Source organism: Osmerus eperlanus, chromosome 18, assembly GCF_963692335.1.
Source record: "Osmerus eperlanus chromosome 18, fOsmEpe2.1, whole genome shotgun sequence".
NCBI lineage: Eukaryota > Metazoa > Chordata > Actinopteri > Osmeriformes > Osmeridae > Osmerus > Osmerus eperlanus.
Genome location: NC_085035.1, coordinates 3,862,066 through 3,887,183, shown reverse-complemented (window position 1 = coordinate 3,887,183; position 25,118 = coordinate 3,862,066). Strand labels below are relative to the sequence as shown.

General features: G+C 51.8%; 1 protein-coding gene across 2 annotated transcripts in view; it reads right to left on the bottom strand.

Moving 5' to 3' along the window:
• Positions 1-3,959: 3,959 nt before the first annotated feature.
• sfswap (splicing factor SWAP) overlaps positions 3,960-25,118 on the bottom strand; it is a 54,488-nt gene continuing 33,329 nt past the window's right edge. For both annotated transcript variants that reach the window (XM_062484018.1, XM_062484020.1), the window contains exons 14-18: positions 15,429-15,730; positions 10,747-10,896; positions 9,341-9,499; positions 7,966-8,038; positions 3,960-4,482 (exon numbers count right to left, since the gene is read on the bottom strand). In XM_062484018.1, coding sequence (XP_062340002.1) covers positions 4,417-4,482; positions 7,966-8,038; positions 9,341-9,499; positions 10,747-10,896; positions 15,429-15,730 — 750 coding nt within the window. In that variant the 3' untranslated portion in view covers positions 3,960-4,416. The remainder of the gene's footprint in view (positions 4,483-7,965; positions 8,039-9,340; positions 9,500-10,746; positions 10,897-15,428; positions 15,731-25,118) is intronic.

The window sequence follows — 25,118 nt, the reverse complement described above, 5'->3', positions numbered from 1 at the left end:
TGTCTGCCGGGGGGCAAACAGCCCGACATCCGGCGTGCATCGTAAGAGGCTTGGGGAAACGTGTGCTGGTCATTAACTACCAGAGAGGTGTCTAAACTTAGGGCACCTTGGTCCTGGATGGATCCAGAAAGGGGTAATTAAGACTGTAGCCAGAGAGGGGTGTGGTCTGGCTCCTGACCTTCAGAATGGATAACATGGAAAGCACATGCAGCTAGCCGAGTGGGTGTGCTAATCTGCCCTGATTAAACATTTTTTACATTTAGCAGATGCTCTTATCCAGAGCGACTTACAATAAGAACAGGGACATTCCCCCCGAGGCAAGTAGGGTGAAGTGCCTTGCCCAAGAACACAACGTCATTTTTCAGAGCCGGGAATCGAACCGGTAACCTTCAGATTACTAGCCCGACTCCCTAACCGCTCAGCCACCTGACTCCCATATTCAGAAAGGGTTGTTTGTACATCTCTCGGTCTCTCGCACACAAACTGTATTCCAGATTTAAAGGTAATCCTTCAGTGCTTTGCCAAAGTAGCTTCTTCCACTTCCACTACCTCCAAAAATGAAATATGTATGAAATAGGCATAGTCTCCAATGCATCAATATCTAGACTAACCAGTGGGTTAAGCCTTTTATTCAGGAATTTCAGAAGGCGGTTTGTTTGCAAAGAACAATCAGGTCCTCAGCAGGTGTGATCTGAGTCACACCATTACACCTTGCAGGGTTAGCCAACCAACACCAGCCTCCTTCCCAGCTGCGTACTTCCAAACCTTTCAGTCCTCCCAACAAAGAGAGGCAGCCCTTTCACAAGCCATAAAATAAACAAATCACTCCCCTGTTCCCCCTGCTCCTGACTGATTACTTTTCTGACTAACTTCCCGAGCCGTGATACACACACACACACCACACGTTCACAACAACCCAGCCTCCCCCCGCCACACACACACCTAGCCTAACCAACATTGTGAGGTAATGAAACTCAGAACCCGGCACCCATTTGGCCTGAAATCAGTGCAGATGTTATGAGCCCTGTTTGATTACTTATAAGGGCGTGATTTAATGTGTGGCTGGGGCCGGGTGGTTATTGCAGGCACCATTGGTGGAGTTATGAGCAGGCTAGGAATAATGGCATTTTTAAATGAGATGTTTATTACAAACACAGCAATACATCACTGTTTGAACTTAACAAAAGGTAGGCTCAGAGACACGATTACCTAAAGGTAGGGTACATGTCTGTCTCCTCCGATAACCCCTTATTCCAACTGAGCCACAAGGATACTAATGACAAAATCCTTTTATAGAGATCTCTATAAACTGTAGGTTGTCTTGAGAAATCTCACTTTCCTTAACCTTGTGTTATCTTCGGGTCATTCTGACCCATCAGTCATTGTGACCCACCGTCGTATTGCGACAAATTTACCTCCTACAAAAACAAAGTGAAGCATTTTCTTTTAACTGTTGGGCTGTCTCAGACCCCCCACATTGCAATGGTTAAAAGAAAATTATTTTTATTTGTTTTTGTATTGGGTAAAATTGGGTAAACACAACGGTGGTTCGTTATGAACCTTTGGGTCATGTGACCTGAAGGCAGCACAAGGGTTAACCATGCATTGTGCTTATTAAAGTTCTGTCTTATGATCTGAGAAGTGTGCTCAGGCTTAAACATTGGGTCTCACACTGAGTGTGGGAAGCAGGCTGTTCTTTGTGTCTCTATCTCTTCATTTTCAGAAACAACCTTGAAACTGGGTGGAGATGGCACCCGAGCAGGTGGGACGCGCGTAGGCAAGAACAACTCCCTGACGCACGAGAGAACAAGCTGAACCCTTTTTGACACTTGTGTTTCAATTGCATTGTATATAATATGCTGGGGCAGGGAAAGATAGCCAGTTGGACTTCGTGAACCAGCCCAAACTCTGTTGCGGGTAGGGAAACTTAGACAACCCCAGAGCTCTGTACTTGTTGATTTCCAACTGCTGCATTAAAGCTGATATTATCGGACCTCTGCGACTCCAGACCACTCTTTCTAGAACACAGATTTGTGTCATTGAATACTATCATTACACATTGGAATAGACACATATTTTGAATCCTTCAAACCCCACAAACTGAGTTTACTATAGGCCTACTACGAGCCAACACAGCCTCTATTTAGGCTTACTCACTCAATGTGTCAAAATCAAGAATGTGTAAAACTAAACGGAAACTAGTAGTAATAATTAAAAAAAAATCATCAGTCAGGACATATGAAATGTAATGTTTCAATGCCTAATAGATATTGACGTCAAAATGATTCAGTTCTTAATGACCCAAGCCGGAGCTAACACAAGCAGCCGTACTGTTCATTAGCTTTCCGCGAGTTAGCTTGACACGTGGAATTAGGAGGCGACTTAAGACGTGCTTGGATCACACAAAGCATCTCTTCACTGGGGAATAAGGATGAGTAGACTCGTCTGTCAGAAAAAGAATCCCGGCCCATTCTATTAGCCATTCTGTTCCACAGAGCCAACGGACAATTACCAAGAGAAAACTGCTGTCTACAGCATCGCCTGCTCAGTGTTATCAAAGTCAGTGCAGCTGTCCATATGGACAAAAAACGAATAATAATCAAATAAAGTATTTTCTAAACGCGGATACTTGGCAAGGCAAGATACGCAGCATTCTTCAGTCGTCGTGTAATACAGTGCAGGCCAAGCAACAGAAGATGCAAATAATGAGCACTGGAAAGCAGTTTTTCTCCACTCAAAACATTCTGCGCCTTATGTTTCACACTGCTACAATCACATCAAGATACCCGCTTCATTTACAATTGTCTTCGATTTTCATGATGACAAATTTCTTGTTTGCCAAGAATGTCTTAACTGCTATAATTAGACCATTGTGCATTAGTCGATGAGCGTACAGAAACAGTCTGATATTAATAATTATAATTGTGCCAGAAGCAGGGCGAACGAGAAATCGATAACATTCTTTCAGAATGCCACAAAGAACTATTGTAATGGGAATAGGGCAGACCGACGCAACGCCTTGTTCGCTTCCAACCGCATTCTCCTTTTTTTTTTGTAAGAGCTGCAGTAGGCTACATTTCCCATGATCAAAACAACAGCACTACAGTAAACTACTTCAAAAATGAAGCGTGAGTACCCCTTCAAGGTCCGGAAGGAAGCAATGTGAGGGAGTGAAGGCATGGAAAAAAGTACTGTTGTGCGTGTGTATGCATGGTCGTGGTGTGTGTGCGTGTGTATCACGGAGAGAGCAGGGAGACAACCAGAGTGTGACAGAAGGACACCAGGTTTCCAGGGCCCACCATCTCCCCTGTGGCTTCCATGCTCAGCTTCTCCTCCCCAGTGGGACAAACCCACAAACTGTCCTGGCTATTGGGTGTGTATGTGTGGGGGCGTGTGTGTGTGTGTGTGGGTGTGTGTTAAACATCCACCACAAGGCCCTTGTGTATATGATTCAGGAACATCCACATCACAGTAACAGTAACCCTCTGTCCAGCCCCTCCCGAGAGCCCCCCTTTCCAACGTGATGGCTCTGTTAACCTGGAACAAGACTGACAGCTCATGCTGACCTCTCCCACTCAGTCCCCCATCCCCCCCCCCCCCAGAGAAAAGAACAGCCCTGAGGGAGAGAAAAAAAAAATCATGACTCAACACTTTATTGACAGTTTGTGATCTCCACAATAGGTGCTGTACAAATTCAGAAACAGAAATAGGAAGGCCACGCACCGAAAATTGAGTGACGGCAGAGAAAGCGAAGAACAATTAGCATTAAAAATGACCCGACGAGGGGGTGAAAGCTTGTGTGTGTGTGTGTGTGTGTGGGGGGGGGGGGGGGGGCGGGAGACCGAAAGGGAGAGATGGAGAGAAACGAAATGACCAAACCGTCCTTCACAGAAGGATAGCATTCGAGCCCCCTGGCAGCTGCACAATTACGCAGGAAAGAGCTCCGTCATCACTTTGGGGAGAAAGAAAAAAGAAAGAAAAAGAAATCAACGACGCAAGGTGCTTTATGAACTATTCTGGCGCTTTGTAGCTCTCTTGTCATCCATCGTGCCAAAAACATGTGTCGAGAACATAAGGGTCCAAAACTTCCAACAGCCTGCTGCGTGACGGTGGCTGTGATGGAGATGTTCCCTCCAGGTGCAGAGGGGGGAACATCTCCTCTCTCGCAGAACTGGCAGTCGGTATCCCATTAATAAAAAATAAAAACTGGGACAAGGAGAGATAAAGGCTTAATGCGGCTCTAACCCTCTTTTTTTGGTGTTTTTTTTTTTAAAGTATCAAAAAAAACCCCAGAAAGAAAATAAAAACAGAACAACAGTTGGGAGTATGGCTGAGGGACTGTTGAAGCTGTTGTTGCAGTGAGGCCGCTGGGGAGGGGGAAGGGGGGCCGCCTCGGCGCTGGTGGGATGCCGTGCCTCAGGAGGAGGTTGGCTGGAAGGTCTTGGAGGCAGCCAGCATGGCCCGCACTTTAGCCATCAAGTCCTGAGGGGGGAGAGAGACACAGAGTATAAACAGACAGAGAGGGAGACAGAGAGAGAGACAGAGGGAGAGAGACACAGAGTATAAACACGATGACGGAGAACGAGAGGAAAAACAAAAAGAGGGGGAGGAGGCGACTGAACACACACACGAGAAAACAGTGAGTTACGCCGTAAATGTGACGCATCACGCATCCGGCCATAATAGAGATTAGTGTATGACACACTCTTTTCACAGTCATCAGAGTCAAGTCTGTCCCCCAGTATTAACCCCATGTTCTCCATCACCGAGGAGCCAATATGCCTCCTTGTCCTGATGAGACAAGCAGGCGATGAAGGAGCCCCACCTAGAGAATGCTCACACGAGCTACTGTAGGGGGAGGCCTTCAATCTCTCCTGGAGAGCGGGCAGCTGAACAGGCCTGTCGTCGCTGAATCTACGAGCCCTGATGCTGGAGTTGTTACCTCCTGCAAGCCTCCCTCCCTCCCACCTCCTCACGCTCCCTCCTCTCCCTCTCCCTCTCCCCCCTTTGTCCAGTAAGACGGATGTATTGATCTCCAAACTCAAATAAAGCCCTGCTCCAGAGTGGTCATAAAGCAAACAAACGACTAAGCGATGCACCCAGACACACACACACAACAGCAGAGTTGGCACACACCAACACACACACACACAATGATCTATTGTCATCCAGCATCTTCAGGTGTGGATACAAGTTGGCGCCCCAGCTGTGGTGCTCTCGTTGTGGTCAGCGAGGGTCCTCGAGGACGGCCACAGCTGGAGGACGCAGAACGCGGGCGGCGAAGAGGCCCTCGATGGCAGACGAGTTTGCAGGCATAGACGTAGGAAGAGTGGGACCGGGCTCCCACAGGGGAGAGTGGGACCGGGCCCCCGCAGGGGAGAGTGGGACCGGGCCCCCGCAGGGGAGAGTGGGACCGGGCCCCCGCAGGGGAGAGTGGGACCGGGCCCCCGCAGGGGAGAGTGGGACCGGGCCCCCGCAGAGGAAGGTGGGACCGGGCCCACATGCAGAACTGTGGGAGCACGCCCACCACATCTAACACCAGAGAAGCAGCACAGACTCTTCATCACAAGAGGAGAGAGACAGAGAGGGAGAGCGACAGAGAGGGAGAGAGAGAAAGAGAGAGACAAAGAGGGAGACAGAGAGAGAGACAGAGGGAGAGACAGAGAGAGACGGAGAGGGAGAGAGAGTCTGGGTTAAAGCCCCAGCACTTCTAACACACGCACCACTCTCAACTGACAAACTGACCCGGTCTATCAAGCAGGTCTCTCAGGACACCGTATCATTAAGAACCGTAATAAGAACGTGGAGAAGCTGTCACAACACATCGCTTCACACACGAGGAGTGGGCCATCGCTCACACACAAACTGCTATTTTACGCAAACCCGCACGGACGACCGTGTACGCGCGGCGAGAACAAGCACGTTACGATAACCCGGAGGGGCCACTTGATTCCACGGAGGAGCGCTCCTCGGTCGGCTCGCCGCCGTGAGCGCCGCCGGCGGCCTGAGGTCGAGCACGCCCGCCTCTCGCCGAGGAGACGAGAGGCGGGAGGCTCCGACACGGCCTTGAGAGGTGAAGCAGCGAGAGAGAGAGGGAGGGAGAGAGTGAGAGAGAGAGGGAGAGGGAGGGAGAGAGTGGAAGAGGCAGAGGGAGCGTAGACGAGAGCAGGGCCATGACACTGGAGGCTCGCTCCGGAGAGAGAGAGGCGAGGGAGGTGATTAGCGCGAGCTACGCCCATCTGCTTTCTCAGAGGAAGACAGACTCGACTGTGGATGGCGGCGTACGGGGGGAGGGTCCGGCGTGCCTGCCTTGTGACAGTCAGAGCGCGTGCCAGCGGCTGACACTTTAATCAGGGGGGAAGTGGAGAGGAGTGCGGCGAGCAGGAGGAAGGCCCAGGCAGACAGAGCCGCCGCATCGAGGTCTCCGATAATGTGAGAGGCAGGAGTAATGAGTATGCATAAGAGAGAGCGGGCGAGCGAGGTAGGGGGAGTGAGGCGAGTCATCGTGCCTGTGTGAAAGGTGTGTGTGTGAGTGTGAGAGAGAGGGAAACAAGAGGTGTGACTACTGGTGTGTGAAAGCCAGAGGCCAGGCTCCCGTGCACGGGGTGGGGGGGGGGGGGGGGGGGGGGAGAATAAGTGAGTGTGAGAAGCTCGAGCATGTTCATCTGGTCAGTACGTAATGAGGAGCTCTCAACTCTCTCTCAAATACACACAGACACACACAATGACACACACACACACACAGAGACACACACACACACAGAGACACACACACACACACACACACACACACACAGAGACACACACAGAAACTTGCAAGGCAGCGTGAGGACTCCAGATTCCATCTCCCTTCCTGAGAGCTGAGGCTTTACGGCAGGCTAAACCCACCCTCTCCATTCACACACTGCTGGTCTCGATGACACTCCATCACCCAAACCCCTGTGGCTCTGATGTCATCTGATCGATAGCCGTGTACGAATGAGGATCTGTGGCAGGTTGGCCGCATTTGAACGGGCAGGTCAGGGTACAAGGTCTCCGCCGAAAGAGTCAGGTCGCCATGTCCCGTCAGTCTGAATATGTCTTCCAGTGGTTTTCCGATAAATCCGTTTCAACTGTAATTGCGCGTGCAAAGCCTTGAAGCTAACTGCTGATGGCAGCCTAATAACCAACGGGGAGGGATTGGGAGCGCTGGGTTAAAATCACGGTCCGCCCCCCCCCATCCGTCAGCTGTCGCGCGCGGCACACGCCGCCCTCCGTAATGAGGAGAAACAATTCAAAATTCCCGGCCGCAAAAAAAACGCTAATGAAAAAAGTGCATTAGATTTCACTTGAGTGCATCGCGGAGCAGGAATCATTACTGGAATGGGTTTGGCTTTAAAGTTCATTAGGCAGCGAGGGCGTACTGTATACGTCGTGAAGGGAAAACAAATGCACAAGTGTTCCAAACGCCAGTGCTCTGGTATGTGTGAGGATACTGGGTTGTAAGGGTATTCCGTTCCCGAGTTGGGACTGAGGATGGAACAAGAGCTTGACTGGGGCTGGCGATGACAGCTCAACCCCAACTAGCTTGACATCCTCTCAGGATCCGCACAGCATGATGCCAAACACCCCCCCCCCCCCCCCCCCCCCACAGGATAATTTCTCTTCCTTCCATCTTCCTTCTCCTCTCCCTCCCTTGTTTCTAAGGCCCCTCTCTCTCTATCTCTCTCTCTTTTTGACATCTTCTTTGGTGGGCTTGAGGAACTCACAGACGGACCTCCCTCCCAGTCCGGCCTCGGATGAGTCCTCTTCTGCCCCTAAGACCCATCTCCCAACTGGTAAGCTCTGGTCTGCGAAGTGCATGGTTCAAACTAATGGACTACGTACTGTACGTGGTAAACAACTTATATAACCGTAGAACTGTGCCAGCGTGGACTTTCCTGTCCCGCAGTCCCAATATAACATGGGGAGAGACTGTGCGATTACCTGAGTGATTTTAGACTGCACCGAGGAGACTATGGCTGAGGACACTTGTTTGTCTTTCTCCTGGGAGCCCGCCCTGCAAAAAGGAGAGAGAGAGAGAGGACGAGAGAGAATGATGGCGGGAGGGGCAGAGACAGGGCGAGGGAGAGAGGGAGGGAGAGAGAGAGACACCTTATACAGTATTCATGGTGAACGGTGAACAGTGTAAAGCTGGACCACAAGTTGGACAGTCACTGAAGGCCACTTCCTCCGGAATCCTCCGGCACCCATGAAATATTCACCGCCACGCCGGAAAACGCAAGCAAACAGCCACAGAAGCAAAATATACAAATCATTCAAAACAAGGTGAGATTTCTGCCAAAAAAGTTCCTCAGGCAACCTTTACACCGACAGGTATTTGACCATATTTCGATATCTAGCTGTGTATGCATATTCAGCTTAAGAATAATTCGGGTCTGCAAAGGGACGCAAAAATGTGTATAAGCGAACAGAAAGCCCATCAAATGTCAGAGCGTATTATTCACTACTAGTGCAGCTTTCCCATTTCATTCAGCAGGTCATCAGTCACATAGCCTAACAACGCGCCTGTTCACTAGATGACAGCTTCAGAGCCTGTGCCTGGATGGAGGGATCCATGACTGCAAAACACTTGTCATCTCGAACAGGCAAAACTAAATGGAGTGAGAAATAGTTCAACTTTGCATGAATGCGTCTCATATCTCCTCAGACAGCCAGACCGACGGCTTCAGTCTGCTGGCGGAAAAACTTTACAGATTGATTTAAAGGTACAATAGTTACAAATTTTGTCAGAAGAAAAAACGGTTTTTTCCCCCTATAAACATATAATGTTGTGTAAGCTAATGAGGTCCTCTGAGAGTTTTTTTAGCAACACAAACAGCTCAGTGTCAGTGGAAGGGTCATTTTTCAGTGGGCCGCTACTTTCCAGCCAATTATGTTCCAGCAACCCTACTCCAACCAATCACCTTGGGAGAGGTGGGCCTTCCTTCATGGCTTCAATTTGTGAATACAAAATTAACAAGGATTAGAGGTGTTGTTTCTCATTTTTAAATGTATTTCATCATGTTGCTGCTTTACATTTGATGGATAGATTTAGTTTGGCAGCTGACATATAGTGTCAGTGAGGGAATCGGGCTAGTAATCCGAAGGTTGCCAGTTCGATTCCCGGTCATGCCCACTGACGTTGTGTCCTTGGGCAAGGCACTTCACCCTACTTGCCTCGGGGGGAATGTCCGTGTACTTACTGTAAGTCGCTCTGGATAAGAGCGTCTGCTAAATGACTAAATGTAAATGTAAATATAGTGGAGGTCAGCCCAGAGCAGAATGTGTGATGATGGTGGGTCAGGGGGAGGGGTCTCACCTGCAGTCTTCCAGGCTGGAGGCGGGGCTGACGGGAGGGGAGGGGCTAGCGGACTTCTTGCCGCTCGCCCTCCCGGGGGAGGAGAACGGGGAGCAGGAGGAACCTTTGGTCTGGTGCTGCTGGGACGAGCTCTTCTTCTTCCTCTTCTCATGGGGGGACCTGGGACCCAGCAGGGGGGAGGAGAGGGGGGAGGAGAGAGGAGGACAGAGGGGGAGGAGGGAGGGGGGAGGAGGACAGAGGGGGAGGAGGGAGGGGGGAGGAGAGAGGGGGGAGGAGGACAGAGGGGGAGGAGGACAGAGGGGGAGGAGGGAGGGGGGAGGAGGACAGAGGGGGAGGAGGACAGAAAGGGAGGAGGGAGGGGGAGGAGGGAGGGGGGAGGAGAGAGGGGGGAGGAGGACAGAGGGGGAGGAGGGAGGGGGGAGGAGAGAGGGGGGAGGAGGACAGAGGGGGAGGAGGACAGAGGGGGAGGAGAGAGGGGGGAGGAGAGAGGGGGGAGGAGAGAGGGGGGAGGAGGACAGAGGGGGAGGAGGGAGGGGGGAGGAGGACAGAGGGGGAGGAGGGAGGGGGGAGGAGAGAGGGGGGAGGAGGACAGAGGGGGAGGAGGACAGAGGGGGAGGAGGGAGGGGGGAGGAGGACAGAGGGGGAGGAGGACAGAAAGGGAGGAGGGAGGGGGAGGAGGGAGGGGGGAGGAGAGAGGGGGGAGGAGGACAGAGGGGGAGGAGGGAGGGGGGAGGAGAGAGGGGGGAGGAGGACAGAGGGGGAGGAGGGAGGGGGGAGGAGAGAGGGGGGAGGAGGACAGAGGGGGAGGAGGACAGAGGGGGAGGAGGGAGGGGGGAGGAGAGAGGGGGGAGGAGAGAGGGGGGAGGAGAGAGGGGGAGGAGGACAGAGGGGGAGGAGGGAGGGGGGAGGAGAGAGGGGGGAGGAGAGAGGGGGGAGGAGAGGAGGGGAGGAGAGAGGGGGGAGGAGGACAGAGGGGGGAGGAGGGAGGGGGGAGGAGGAGAGAGGGGGGAGGAGAGGCGGGAGGAGAGGGGGGAGGAGGAGAGAGGGGGGAGGGGAGAAGGGGGAGGAGAGAGGGGGGAGGAGGAGAGAGGGGGGAGGAGAGAGGGGGGAGGAGAGGAGGGGAGGAGAGAGGGGGGAGGAGGACAGAGGGGGGAGGAGGGAGGGGGGAGGAGGAGAGAGGGGGGAGGAGAGGCGGGAGGAGAGGGGGGAGGAGGAGAGAGGGGGGAGGGGAGAAGGGGGAGGAGAGAGGAGATAGGAGTGGAATGAGAAGCACATCCAGAGGGAGAGTGGAGGACAAGGATACTTCCTGGTCCCTCTCACAGCGGAACCCCTCTCCACCTCCATGGACCCCTGGGTACGGCCCGTCTCTGACCCTCACCTCCGTCCCCATGGGGTCCGAGCCCTACCTGGATCGGGAGTGCCTCCGCGCCACGCTGGGGCTGCTGCCCACACGGTACGAGCTGGCGGGGCCGTAGCGCTCCCGCTCTCTCTTCTCCTGCTTTCTCTCGGACGAGCGAGCCCTCCTGTCCTTTCTGCCCGGGGACCTGGATCGCGACCTGGACAGAGAGAGAGAGAGAGAGAGGACAGAGACAGAGAGAGGAGAGTGAGAAAGAGAGAGAGGAGAGAGATTGCTTTGACGTGGCACTGGAGCAAAGATAAAATTGCCGTAATCCAGCAAACAAATGCAGCATTCAAATTGGAAGACCGACATACTGATCTCCTCTCTCAGAAGATAGCCAAGGTTGCAATTGAAGTCCCACTCTAAACAGGTTTTCAACCAACTCGCAGAGACCCTTGAACAATCAACCAGCTACAGGAGCGTGTACTTGAAAAAACGCCGCCGAAACATAAAGCTCCTGGTCACACAAAGGAAATGAAAATGTCAGGAAAAGAGGTCCATATTCAGGCTAGGAACCCCTCCTGTGGAACACACATTAAGTTCTACGTACTCAGGGCTACAAATGTGTGTGTGTGTGGCAGTGAACGCACTCGCACAAAAACGCACGTCGAGCTTTCTGTGCAGTTAAACCAAAATTAAGATGGGGGCAAAATACTTGGCAGTACCATTGTAATTACTGTCACCCACAAATTATATGTAATTTTTGTATAATTATATTTGCATACACACACACACACACACACACAGTTCAGTCCATAATACTTACATGGACCGCTTTGGCAACATAGTTTACCTTCAACATTCATGCCACAAAATATTGAATTTAATTGAAAACAGAGAGCCGAGGAGCAAGAGAAAGGAAAAAGATGAAGAAGTTCAAAGGAAAAAAAGAACCTAAACAAAAAAACAACCGTCAAACAAGAAATGAACTGCGCAGTGTTTTTCTGAGTGGGTGTGCTTATAGCCATGCTACAGTAGGGGACAACTCCAACTGCCGGACCACATCCTAGCCCAAGGGACTGACCAGCCCTCCCAACACACAATGACCCCCCCTTGACCTCCCGACGACCCCCAGCCAGTGAGATGGTCACGTCTGCCTACACACCAGAGAGCACCAGAGGCTGGCTCTGGGCCCGTCAGACAGAGCCTACACACCAGAGCACCAGAGGCTGGCTCTGGGCCCGTCAGACAGAGCTTACACACCAGAGCACCAGAGGCTGGCTCTGGGCCCGTCAGACAGAGCCTACACACCAGAGCACCAGAGGCTGGCTCTGGGCCCGTCAGACAGAGCCTACACACCAGAGAGCACCATAGGCTGGCTCTGGGCCCGTCAGACAGAGCCTACACACCAGAGCACCATAGGCTGGCTCTGGGCCCGTCAGACAGAGCCTACACACCAGAGAGCACCAGAGGCTGGCTCTGGGCCCGTCAGACAGAGCCTACACACCAGAGCACCAGAGGCTGGCTCTGGGCCCGTCAGACAGAGCATACACACCAGAGAGCACCATAGGCTGGCTCTGGGCCCGTCAGACAGAGCCTACACACCAGAGCACCATAGGCTGGCTCTGGGCCCGTCAGACAGAGCTTACACACCAGAGCACCAGAGGCTGGCTCTGGGCCCGTCAGACAGAGCATACACACCAGAGAGCACCAGAGGCTGGCTCTGGGCCCGTCAGACAGAGCTTACACACCAGAGAGCACCAGAGGCTGGCTCTGGGCCCGTCAGACAGAGCCTACACACAGAAACCGATAGCACCGGGGGCGATATAAAACAAGCCGTCCCTTGAGCTTAGCGAGAGCCACCTCCTGCCTACTTCGCTGTCGTACGTTAACTAGCCCCGAGTTCACGGGCCAATTAGACACCCCCCGGTCGTTTGATGGAAAGCGGGAGGAGAGGAGCACCTTCCTCCAGGGAACAGGAAAAGGGACGGCGCGGAAGTGGAGTTTGAACTCTGGGGGGCTCGTGTCCGGTCGATACGCCTCGCATTACAGAGACGGACGGACGGCGTGCGATGTCACCCCATCTCTCTCTCTTTCTCCTTCTCCCTCGCTACCCCCCCCCCCCCCCTCCCCCAGGCCCTCGCGTGGCAGGACATTATCTGGGTGATTCAGCTCCTCCGCGTCGGGCTGTCAAGGGCAATAACGGCGTCAAACGACCCCCCGCTAAATAAATGACAAGAACTAAATGGAATTCCTCCTGATGCGCAAATGCCACCGCCGCCACAAATGAGCGCTTATTAAAGAACATAACTCTGTGACGCCTCAGGTCCGGGCTCTTCAAAAGGACACACACAGGGACAGACACACACACACACATCACCACAGGAACACACACAAGGAATCATACGCACAGGGACACACAGAGACACACACATAGACGGACACACGCAGCTGAAAATAGCATCTAATGAAGCCGTTTAAAAAGTGCCGTACAGTTGCAGAGGGCAGAGAAGATTTGGACGGAGCCCAAATGAGCTGTTGGATAAAACCACCGTCGACAGCTCAGGTCCTGGAATGCGGAGGTGACAGGCGGGAGGGAGAGAGGGAGGGCGCGCAAAAAAGTCAGCTAAAAAGGTGAAACGAGATACGTGCTTGGGGAACAGGCAAATCGAGTACCACACATAAACGTAGGCTGCCCCAAGAGCACCAGGAAACGACCCCCCCAAAAAAACATCAAAGCCCATCCCCGCAATTTTCCTCCTGGGCCCTAGACGATCGCCCCTCCTGCGCCCCTCCCTACCCGTCACATCTAACCCCCTCAGCCAGCTCTGCATGGACAGGCTTTGAACCCTTCTGGCCCTCTGAGGGCCTGTGTGCCCCCCCACCCCCCCCTGCACCTGACTCATGGGGCCCCAATTAACCCCCCCTGGAGTGGAGGAGTGTGGAACACTGGGCAGGCAGAGACTAAAGAGGAGGTCAAGGGGTTCAGGGTTACCCTGAGACAAGACAGGAATGATGGCCAGAGAGAGAGAGATAGAGAGATAAAGAAAATGATGGACCAGAAACAGATAATAGAGTGTGTGTGTGTGTGTGCGTAGGGGGTTGTGTGTGACAGAGGGACCAGACGTCAGGTCAGTTGATGCACGCCCGCTGATGATTTAACGAGGGGGCACCCGGCCCCGTGTCACAGGCCTGTGGCCCCGGGTGGCCCTCTCGTGATGGCAAAGATCCTCATTAACACCTGTCACGGCCACACCAGAGCACAGGAGGGGCTGGAATGGGCTTGGAGAACGAAAGAATGAAAAGATCGAAAACATTTGTGTGTGTGACAGACTTGCATTGCGCGTCCGGGACACTGCGTGAGGGCGGGCGCGAAAAAAAAAGGGTTGTACGATAAGCAATTATTCCAGCGTTGCGACGGCGCTTAGCATGCAGCAGCAGGTAAGGCACCCACAGGGAGCAGTTCAGGCACCTATCTGTCCCGCTAACTGACTAGATTTACCTCAGCCAGACTGGAGGAGCCCGAGCTAACCCGCTAGCTGCCAGACAGCTAACGCAGGATTAGCAGTTTAGACACCCCCCAAAGCCGAGGAAAAGTCACCGCTGATATCTCTTTCTGCGCCCCCTTGGTGTCTCCCCCCCCCCCCCCCCCACACCTCTCTCTCTCTTGCTCGATCAGACTTCTGAGGGCGCTTTTCATCAGCTCTTTCCTTTGAGCCCCTTGGGAAGGCTGGGGCTGCGTCTCCTTCCAGCCGCCAAACGCTAACCTCACACACCAACGGGGGGCCCCTCCCCCCTTCACCCCCCCCCGTCCCCCGTCCCCGCGAGACTGTTACTGCGACTGCTCATTATCTTGCGTTACCATTTTCCCCCTCGATCCTGAAACGCGGCGCGGCCGAGCAAAGTGAATTCACGTTTTCGGAAGGGAAGGAAAGAGATGGGAGCCAAAAAAACCCGGAAGAGGATGAATTTGGGCGAGCGTGCACATTAGAGAGGGATCCAATCGGATACGGGAAGACCTCTTCTCAAATCGAAGGGGCCTTTAATTCCCAAACTGTAAGTGATTTAAAACCTCGGGCAAAAACGATTCCATCTCCCGAAATTACATTAAGGCCTGTCAGGGTGATACCAAAGGGACAGGCATAATTACAGCCACTTCTGACACTGATAATAACGAATTATCTGAGATTTGCTCCAAAAAAGGAAGAGAAGGGGCTAGAAGGACAGACAGTGAGACGGCGAAAAACTCTCGAAAGATGAGTCTCTCTATGTCACTGGCAGGCTTGGAACAAGTAGTGACTTAGCTAGTTCAATAAGAACCACATTACAGCCCTCTGGTAGCTCAGTATGAAGTTCATCCTCTCCGCACAAGCCTCCATCTGGCACCCTCTCAGCATAGATTTAAAAGTCAAAAGGCAGGTGATAGGGAACAGAATCCTCGAAAGCCATGCGTCTACCAGCCACATGAACGGCCCATCAGAGGGGAAGGTGTTAGGGGGGCAGTAGAGGTCAGTCTCCCAGCTCTGCTGTGGCAGACATTTACATTTAGCCATTTAGCAGACGCTCTTATCCAGAGCGACTTACAGTAAAAGTACAGGGACATTCCCCCGAGGCAAGTAGGGTGAAGTGCCTTGCCCAAGGACACAACGTCAGCTGGCACGGCCGGGAATCGAACTGGCAACCTTCGGATTACTAGCCCGACTCCCTCACCGCTCGGCCGCCTGACTCCCAGGCAGAACGCATACACACCTGTGGAGCCTCCTGTAGGCGGTGGGCAGGCCGTACTTGGTTTTGCTTTTGGACCGCGACCTGGACCTCCGCTTGCGCTTCTTCTTCTTCTTCTCCCGCTCGCGGTTCCTCTCCCTGCCGCCCCGGTCTCGCTCCGCCCCGCGGGAGGCGGAGGACGAGGGGCCGTCTCGGCTCCGGAAGGAGCCCCCTCCTCCCCCCCCGTCGGAGGGTCTGGGCTCTGGGGGGTGCGGGGGGGCGCGGGAGGCGGGCGCGGGGGGAGCCATGGCGATGCTGGGGGTGACATGGACCTCGGGTAGCTGGGGCTGAGGTAGAGAGACAGAGAGACAGAGAGAGACAGAGACAGAGACAGAGACAGACAGAGAGAGAGAGAGAGAGAGAGAGAGAGAAGCAGATGAGGAGGGGGGGGGAGGAGGAGGGAGGAGACAGGGCAATCTGTTAAATGACAAAAAAAACACATCTGCACACCTTCTGCCCTCTCGCTTCACGGAGTGCCATCCAAAACGGTCTCATCGATTGACGGGGCCCAATCCGAGGGCTTACTTGTGACAACCGAGGGGCGGCATGGAGCGAGAGGGGATGGACGGGGTGGACGGGGGGGTGGACGGGCAGGCGTCAAGGGGATTGACAATTGCGCGGCGCATTTGTGCATCTGGGGCCGATCAATGGGCGTCATCTAGCTCAGTCTGGGGGGGGGGGGTTTCTATTCAGGTGTGTGTGTGTGTGTTGGGTTGGCAGACTAGTGGAAGAGACATAACCCTAACCCCGAGGGCTCTGCCTCTGTGCTCTTTGTCCTCGGGTCATAATTACTCATCCGACGTTCCTCCTACTTACTAACTCAGCTGCTAATTAAAAGATACTGGAGTTGTTACACAACACAATGCAAGCCGGGGCACACGCACACTAACCCATAATTGGCCCTTCTCCCTGTCAGCATCAAAGTACATCTAATTACTGCAGCATGTGTCTGTGTGGTTAAATTAGCTCCGCCCAGAGCGGGGGGGAGTCCATATCACGCCCGAGCGCGCCGCGTCATCGCGCCGCAACGTCCGTGAGACGGGGAAGGGTCTGGTGACTTGGGGCGAAGAGAGGAACGGATGGAGAGCCGAGTCGGGGCGGCACCACAGGGGGCCTGAACGTCTTCGAGGTGTGGACCCCCCCGGGGGGGGGGGGGGGAGGGGTAGGTAGCGTATGAAATGGGTTTTCTGAAAGGATGAAAGAGGGCGCATGCGTGCGTGTTTAAGTTGGGGGGGGGGGGGTGTATGAGAGAGAGAGACAAAGAGGAGACAGAGAGAGAGACAGAGAGAGAGACATACAGAGAGACAGAGAAGCAGCAGGATCTTCTGCGACAGGTCACAGGGGTACTCAGGAACCTTGACTTAACCAGGACACAGTGTCTTCAGTATATTTATAAACCTGTTCCAGTTAATCAGGAAACGGGCCGCCTCCTCTTCGGTCCCCTGCTCTACTCTCTCCTCCAATCACGTGGTGAGGACATGTCCCCCCCTCCTGCTGGAACTTAAGGCAAGAGTTGAAGGAGAGTAATAGCCAGAAATAATTTCGAACGGGAACCCAGTGAACGGAGAAAATGGGAGGATAGTGTAGCATGGAAAGGTGTAGTGCTGATGGTGCAGGGCTGAGGTAGGCTAATGGAACAGTAGTACACGAAAAGTGACAGCATTATACCTCAAGGGATATGGACAGGGGGAAAAAAAAGGATTTGGTCTTCTAGTGAATCAGTCTTTTTTTTGGTAATTGGGCCCTTAACTGCCTGAGCTGCTGCATGTCTGCAGAACATGAACGCCTCATTAGTACCTGCAGGATTTGGTGGCGTTTTGCCTGCAGTTGCTTTCGCGGCGAGTCAAGTGGATGCTGAATGCCAGTGTTTTCGTGGTGAGTCAGATGGCTCTTCGAGAACATGTCATGCTTTGGCCATGAACTACTCTCTGGTTGCTAGGGAAGCCAGTTGGAGCCATTGTCTTTCTGTATGAGTATGTATGCTCCTCACATGAATTTGCAGTATTGACTTTTTTTTCCTGAGACGGAGGTGTTTGTCTCAGAAGATCTCCTTCGGTTGCCGTGTTTGGACGTTCCTTATTTTCACGCAGAGAGAGAGAGAGAGAGAGAGAGAGAGAGAGAGAGACAGAGACAGAGACAGAGACAGAGAGAGAGAGAGAGAGAGAGAGAGAGAGAGAGAGAGAGAGAGAGAGAGAGAGAGAGAGAGAGAGAGAGAGAGAGAAAGCGGAGGCAGCTCTGGTCAAGTTGGTTTTGCCCAAGTTTGCCATCTCAATATTCAGAGGTGCTTGCTTGGTAATGAGAGGATAGCAAGGTTTGGATTTCAGAGGCTTTAGTTTAAAAATAGTCTGACATTTCGAAGGTTGGGCATATCCCTTTGGGAACATGGGGCAGATGACGGAGGGAGGGAGGGAGGGGGAGAGAGAGAGAGACAGAGAGAGAGAGAGAGAGATAGAAGGAGAAGGAGGAGAGAGAGTTGAGTGTCCGGACTCTCGCGCCTGCTCTGGTAAGATAGGGGCGCCGCTGAAAAACCACATACGCAAAAAGGAGAAGAGTGAGGAGGGAAGGCCGTGGGTGGGGGGACAGGGAGAGAGGGAGCGAGAGAGCTGGGGGAGAAAACACAAGGGAGAGAAAGTGGGAGTGTGTGCGTGTGAGTGTGTCAGTGCGTAAGAGAGACAGAGAAAGAGAGTTAGAGAGAGAGAGAGAGAGAGAGAGAGAGAGAGAGAGAGAGAGAGAGAGAGAGAGAGAGAGAGAGAGAGAGAGAGAGAGAGAGAGAGAGAGAGAGAGAGAGAGAGAGGAGAGACAGACAGAATGCAATGCTTTCTGTCTGACTCGGCAAACAAACTGTTTCCGGTCACCTTGTCACTGTGTCAGTAGCTCATTCCTCCCCCAGCTCTCCACCCTGCTCAACACGTCCAACCCTGACCATGGCAGAACTCAAACACCTGCTTGTTCTGGCACAGCCCCAACACACACACACACACCCGTCCACCAAAAGTTGAAGCCAACTTTTACAATTCTAGAGAGGCAATTGAGTGACGGATTGCCCTCCCTGCCATCCACTCTTTAATTAGCGGCGTTTAAAACTCATGTTGACAAGTAAAGGATATTACATCTGTACGTAGCGTTTTGGAACCAGAATGGATCAGGAAGTCGTACTTGTGGACAACTTTGTGACTGCCTCACTTGCCATGGACAAGGGGTATTTGGCTAACGCAATAACAGGCTAACTGTGTCCTGCTGCAGTCCCTGTCTGTGTGTGTGTGCGCCCGCATGTTTGTCCTTGTTCATATTAGGTTACGTCGTGGGGTGCTCAAGGTCATTCTGCAAACAACGTTCCAAGAGAGAACAGACACACGTGCGTACAAGGCAATCAAAGCTAATTCCCCAAACACACCAGGGACAACGCTATTCCATTAGATCCATTAGCATTCAGACAAGCCAGGTTACGGTGACTGTGTGGCCAGAGCCCACAAGGTCAGCTCTAGCTAAGGTGACTCCGAACACACTGGAGGAGTAAATAGTTTGGCCTGTAATTTACATCCCATCACGGTTACTTTATTCCACACTAAAGTGGTGACACAGTGACAGAGGAAGTGTTTTAAAGGGTTCATGCAGGGTGACGTGTGCTGGCAATCAGTAGCGATGAGTCATACCTGCTGAGTTAAAGCAGTCCAGGTGCCTCAGCAGTCCAATGGTGTCTTGACAACGAGGCAGGAATCTGTATCTCGATTATCTCGAGAAGCCGTGTGGACGGGCGGTTTCGCGACAAATAAATATAAATGCGTGCAGCTGCACTAAGCAAAGCTACGGATATTTGCCACCAAAGGACACTGCACAGCATCTGCCGCCAACAGACACCTCACAAGACCACTCAAAACAAGTTCAAGTCTGCGCAACAAGCTAAACTAAAAACCCAGACAGGCTATCGACGTGCATGCTATGGACAATAGGCAACCAGGGTCAGTGAGGGAGAGGGGCTGGAAGACACAGGAATAGACCCTGGGACAGATGTGAGGCTGGTGCCTGGTCGAGGCCCCGCTAAGCTAAGCTAACCTGTGCTGGTGGAGCTAAGGCTGGAGCCGCCTGATTGAGGGCGACCGGATGATGAGGGGATTTGATAGCTCCTGAAAGCCTGTCCCGTTAAAACCCATGGTTCCCCAGATACGGACGTGTAATAGAAAACCTGACCTAGAACGTGACCCAGTGAGGGAGCAAGACAATGCGTGGGTGGTGGGATAGAGGGAGAGAGATGGAGACTACTCCCTGCTGGTACCAGAGAGAACTACACCCTAACTAAACTCACCAACTTTTGGTGGGGATAATGATGAGAGAATGGGTGACTTAAATCTGAAGAATAAAGACAACTTGCTGTGCCCTAACACACTCCAGAGTGGTTGTGTAAATGGCTGTGCGCAGATAAGGACAAGGGGATTGGCTAAGACTATTAAAAAGAAATTTCTGAAATGGATTTCAACATGTAATTACAAGTACATTTTAGGACAAAGCGGGGGGAAAATGGGTGGGAGGACACAAGAGTCTGACTGTGGGCTACAGAGCTGTGATAGGCAGCTTTTTTGTGCTCTAAGGCTCCCTTAGAGAGCCATTAGGCATAGCTGGTCTCCGTGGGGAACAAGCAGGGCCATCAAACACCAATATCTCACACACACCAGGGAACCCATTTACATGGACTCATAGGCCAGTAAAAGACAGTGGGGGGGGGGGGGGGGGAAACATGGAGTAAAGAAAAGCTGAAGAGGGAGAGGGAAAGTCACGGAAGGAGCGAAAGGAAAGGTGCAAAGAAAGCGAGAAAAGAACGAACAAAGCTACAGAAAGAGAGAGAGAGAAAAAAAAATGAAACGGGCAATGAAATGGTGAAGGGGCTTCTGGGTTTGATTTGGCCCTCCCCAGGGTCCGACATTGATCAGGTCCATTAGAGGGCTCTGACAGATGCTCTCCAGTACCTGCTCCAGACAGACGACAGGCCTCCCCGGGGGAGCCGCCCTCTGTTCTACCCTGTGGTAGCCCCAAGACAAGGAGCTCTGCTACGGGCTCTCGCTTTCCAGTTTGGAGACCAGGGGGAAAGAGAGGGACTCCCTCTGGAACTGTGGTAGCCTAGACCTAAGTCATATTAGGTAGCCTAGACTAGACCCAAGTCATATTAGGTAGCCTAGACCCAAGTCATATTAGGTAGCCTAGACTAGCCCTAAGTCATATTAGGTAGCCTAGACCAGTGGTTCTCAACCCTGGTCCTCAAGTATCCCCTGTCCTGCATGTTATAGATATTTTCCTGTTACAACACACCTGATTTAAATGAATAGTCGTTAACATTTAGTCATTTAGCAGACATTTAGTCATTTAGCAGACGCTCTTATCCAGAGCGACTTACATTAAGTACAGGGACATTCCCCGAGGCAAGTAGGGTGAAGTGCCTTGCCCAAGGACACAACGTCATTTGGCACGGCCGGGAATCGAACTGGCAACCTTCAGATTACTAGCCCGATACCCTCACCGCTCAACCACCTGACTCCCCGTTAACAGGCTTCTGCGTAACTAGATAACGACCCATTCATTTGAATCAGATGTGTTGGAGCAGGGAAACATCTAAAACAGGGGTGGGGAACGTCCGGTCCGGCTCATCATTTGGTCCGGCCCGCCATGGCACTGCAGGAACCATATTATTAGGTGCATTATTCGTTGGCAGCAGCACTATTTTAAAATGTGGAAAACGACAGTGGAGGCGCGCAGCGTTGCGTACCAATGTACCAAAACATTTTGCTTGCACGCTCTGCGCGCTCCCATTAAGTGTGGAATTCCTTTCTAGCAAATCAAACCCAGAATACGTTGTTGGTTTAGGCTAAGCCTAAACCAACCACCATACGTTGATTTAGGCTAAGCCTAAACCAACGTATGGCTCCGCGCCTGATTAACACTCAGATCGATAAGCAGTCTCAAAAATGGTAGCAATATAAAAAATAATACGAACCCTTTCCGTAATCATGATACCCCCCAAGAAATGTTTGATGCACCCCTAGTCAAAGCAGGCTGCATCCGTGCCAGCTACCATCACAAACCTCACCAATAAGAAGCAGTTCCAGCCATCACATTAGGGGTGAGTTAATTAAATGTTTGACCAAATATAGCAGGCACATTTTTAAGTTGATAATTCTGTACGGCCCCCGAATGATTTTATAAATATCCAAATGGCCCTTGGCAGAAAAAAGGTTCCCCACCCCTGATCTAAAACATGCAGGACAGGGGGTACTTGAGGACCAGGGTTGAGAACCACTGGCCTAGACTAGCCCTAAGTCATATCAGGCAGCCTAGACTCACACAGATACTGACTACATCCACGTTCAGAATCACCAAGCCTGCACAGTCGAATTCTCCATATAGCTAGCTTAAGTAGCTAGCTGGTCGAGGATGTATCTTATTGACCTGAATCATTTCTTCTGCTTTCGCAAGGCTAAGGATCTGGCAGGCGAGCAGAGGCTGAATGAAGTGACACACTGCTGAGACCAACCTCCTCTTACTGACTGAACCGAGCTGAGCTACTGAAGAGCAGTGTGGATGGTTTCACAGGCGCTACGGTCCTTTTCCGGCAGTTTGGAGAATTTCCGACAAACTGACACGGCTTTGTCATACTTTGTGTTTTACAATTTTAAAATAACTGAGTGTAAGGCTGTCTCTTAACATCTAGACCCCCAGCAGTTATAATAACATGAATGAATCATGAACAAGCAGGAAGGGGTTATTTGTTCGAAAAGTGTATGAGATAAAAAAAAGAAGGCCTTAACAACTTATTGTGTTAACATTGACACACAGAATCTTGGCAAACACGGTCGTTTCAGTCAAACAAAAGGGCCTGCGTGCTTTCAGAGTGAAAATACTCGATCAATCATCAGATGAGATTTAAAGGCATCAATATGCAGGGGCCTTTTCTATGAGATTGATCCCATAAATAAACCAATACGTGTGGTGCGTGGGAGAGGGACATAGTCTACTCTGACTGATTTAGGATTCAATTAATCAGAAACAGCACAGCAATGTGGCCAGCTGGCACTCTTTCTCTCACACACACACACACCTTAATTAGACAGAGTACAGTCAAGGTGAAAAGCAATACTCACAAACAGGAGCTGGATAACCACACATGGCTTGTTTGTAGAAATCTACATACTTGAGTAAACAGATTGACTAACTGCCCTAATGTGTCCAGTTTTGGGATTCCATTACAATTAGAACAGTAATGTCGCATAATATTTCTGTCACTTACAGTTTAAAACCGTGGCACAAGAGCAAATACATAGCAGGAATGTCCTCTAGACAAACGACTCTCATTAATACCAATCCTTAATTAGTTGGACACCTGCACTCCCTCAGGGTCCAAAGTGAGGCATGGAGGATTGGTTTCCACTTAGTGCCAGGTGCCAAGGACAGAGGTGGTGTTTTCTCCTGCCCCGCCGCCACCAACTCTGCTTTGAGTTACCAGCCAAGAAGGGGTTGCCAGGTTTGCCTCAAACCCCCCCGAAAGGACAACAAAAGAAAAACGGAACAAAACACACAGATGGAGGGGCGAGTTTGGCTCCTGACATCAGAGCTTTTTTTCCTTCCCTGTGACAAATCAGTGTTCAACAGCGAGCGCGTTTTGTTCTGCTGAGGTCACACAACTCTGCGTATAATCGAGGACTAATGCTCGTCCAATTTATTCCAGTTCAGGTCACAGTGCGAGGCAGGAGTGCGCTCACAAATCTCTGGCCAGAACTCTTGTTTAAACAAATGAATTCAAAGTCGAGCAATGGCCGTGATTGAGCTCTCCAAACAGGCTTGCATAGTCGTGTTTTCTTCGAGCCCCATCGATCTCGATTTTTCGGGCCGGTTTTGGTTGCGTTTTGTTACCCTGGGAAACGGGCGAGCGAGGGAAGACGAAAGAAGAGAGGAAGCTCAGTGGTATCAGATGATTTCGTATGACATGTCAGGTTTGTCTTAGTGATCCCTCTGCCGAGATGATGTTTATGGGTAATTACATCATATTCTCAGGACAGGTCTGGTTTGTGATTGTAGTCTTGTTGTTGCAGACTCGGCCTGTTTTAGGGGCCTGAGGACACGGGCGCTCTCCCTGCACTGAGTGTGTCGCCCCCCCCCCCCCCTCGGGCCTTGTGGCTTGGGTGTTTCTGCCGCTTTTTCATTAGTACTCGAGAAAATCGAATCCTCAAAGAGGACAATAAAACAGTCGGATGGAAAGAGAGAGGAAAAGAAAGAAAGAAGGAAAGAAAAAGAACTACAGAAGGAGAACCCCAAGTGCTTTGTCAGGCGTCTCTGCCTATAAAAGGGGGAGATTTTCCTTTTTTTTTCCTTTTCTCCTTCTTGATCCAATCCAGATTGTGGCTGAGGAAGAGAACGTTGCAGCGATCCCTGCCCTCATCCCTCCAGGCTGAGGCACAAGCCGGGATGCAGGCAGGGGGGGGCGAGGGATGAAAGGGCGAGGGGCAGGGGTGTTGCCGAAGGTCTACATTTTTAATTGTAATCTGCTCGAGCCTTTCAATCCGTGTTAAGCTTGCAGCGGGATCGGAGCTTTGACCGGGTCTTACACCACGCAGAGAGTGATATCCTACACAGAGGGGAGGCACATACTGTATCCAGAGATGGTGCTTGGTGTCTGGGCAGTAAGTAGCGTGTGGCAGCCTGACAGGCACCAGCACCCATCTTACCACACTGCAAGACCTAAACAGTGCAAGGAGGAATCTAAACCCCCCCCCCCAAAAAACGAATGGAATGAAACAATTGAAAATAAAGGAGGTGTGATGAACAGGAGGACAAGGCTCTCATTGGCGGGTGGATAGCTGGACAAGTCCCCAGCGAGTCAGCATCGGAACAATGACAAAGACCTCACCTCACAAGCCTAAACTTCCCAGGTGTCCCCACGGCCAGTTTGGCAGCTGCTCCGTCATTCTCCCCCCCCCCCCCCCCCCCCAAATAGAGTGTGCTTTCATGCTTTTACATCTATGTGTATATATTCTAGGCTGTCCATAACTCACTTTTCATCCATCCGTTTCAGAGGACGGACTCAATAGAGAAAGGAAGGATGACAGCGGGGAGAGAGAGAGAGAGGGTGGGCGCGCGAAAGAAAAAGAGAGCGAGAGGAAGTGAGAGATGAAAAGGGAGGGAAAGTGATAACCCTTCGAAGGAGATGAAATGGACAACATTTTCGAAAACAAAGTTATTTCAGAGAGGCAACACACAACAGCCTAAAGCTTGTGTGAGAAGCAATCTCTGCTGACAATTTAGGGAGGGGGGGGTAGTGCCACTGGTAGCAGAATGGACGCAGATTGTTTTCGTATTGCCACAGTGCAAATGTCGGTTATCTGATCAGCACATATTACTGGGTCAAGTCTTAGAACCGAAGGGAACTGAGGCTAGGCTAAATTGACCTGTATTTGGATGCTTAGCGGGCTAAAGTGGGACAAAGGTAGCACTGGCACGGATAACTTGTCACGTTTGGACGCATTTTATAGCCTCCACTGTGCCGAAGTCTCCAGAGCGCTCTCTTCGGCATTGATGAGTGTAATGCACAGAAAGCTCCTCATTGACGTAAACCGCCCTGCTAGCTTTTTCGCAACTTAACCCCGGAGAGGAACTGCTTTGCACGGGATTCTTCCGTGGAAAAAAAAGAGGGAA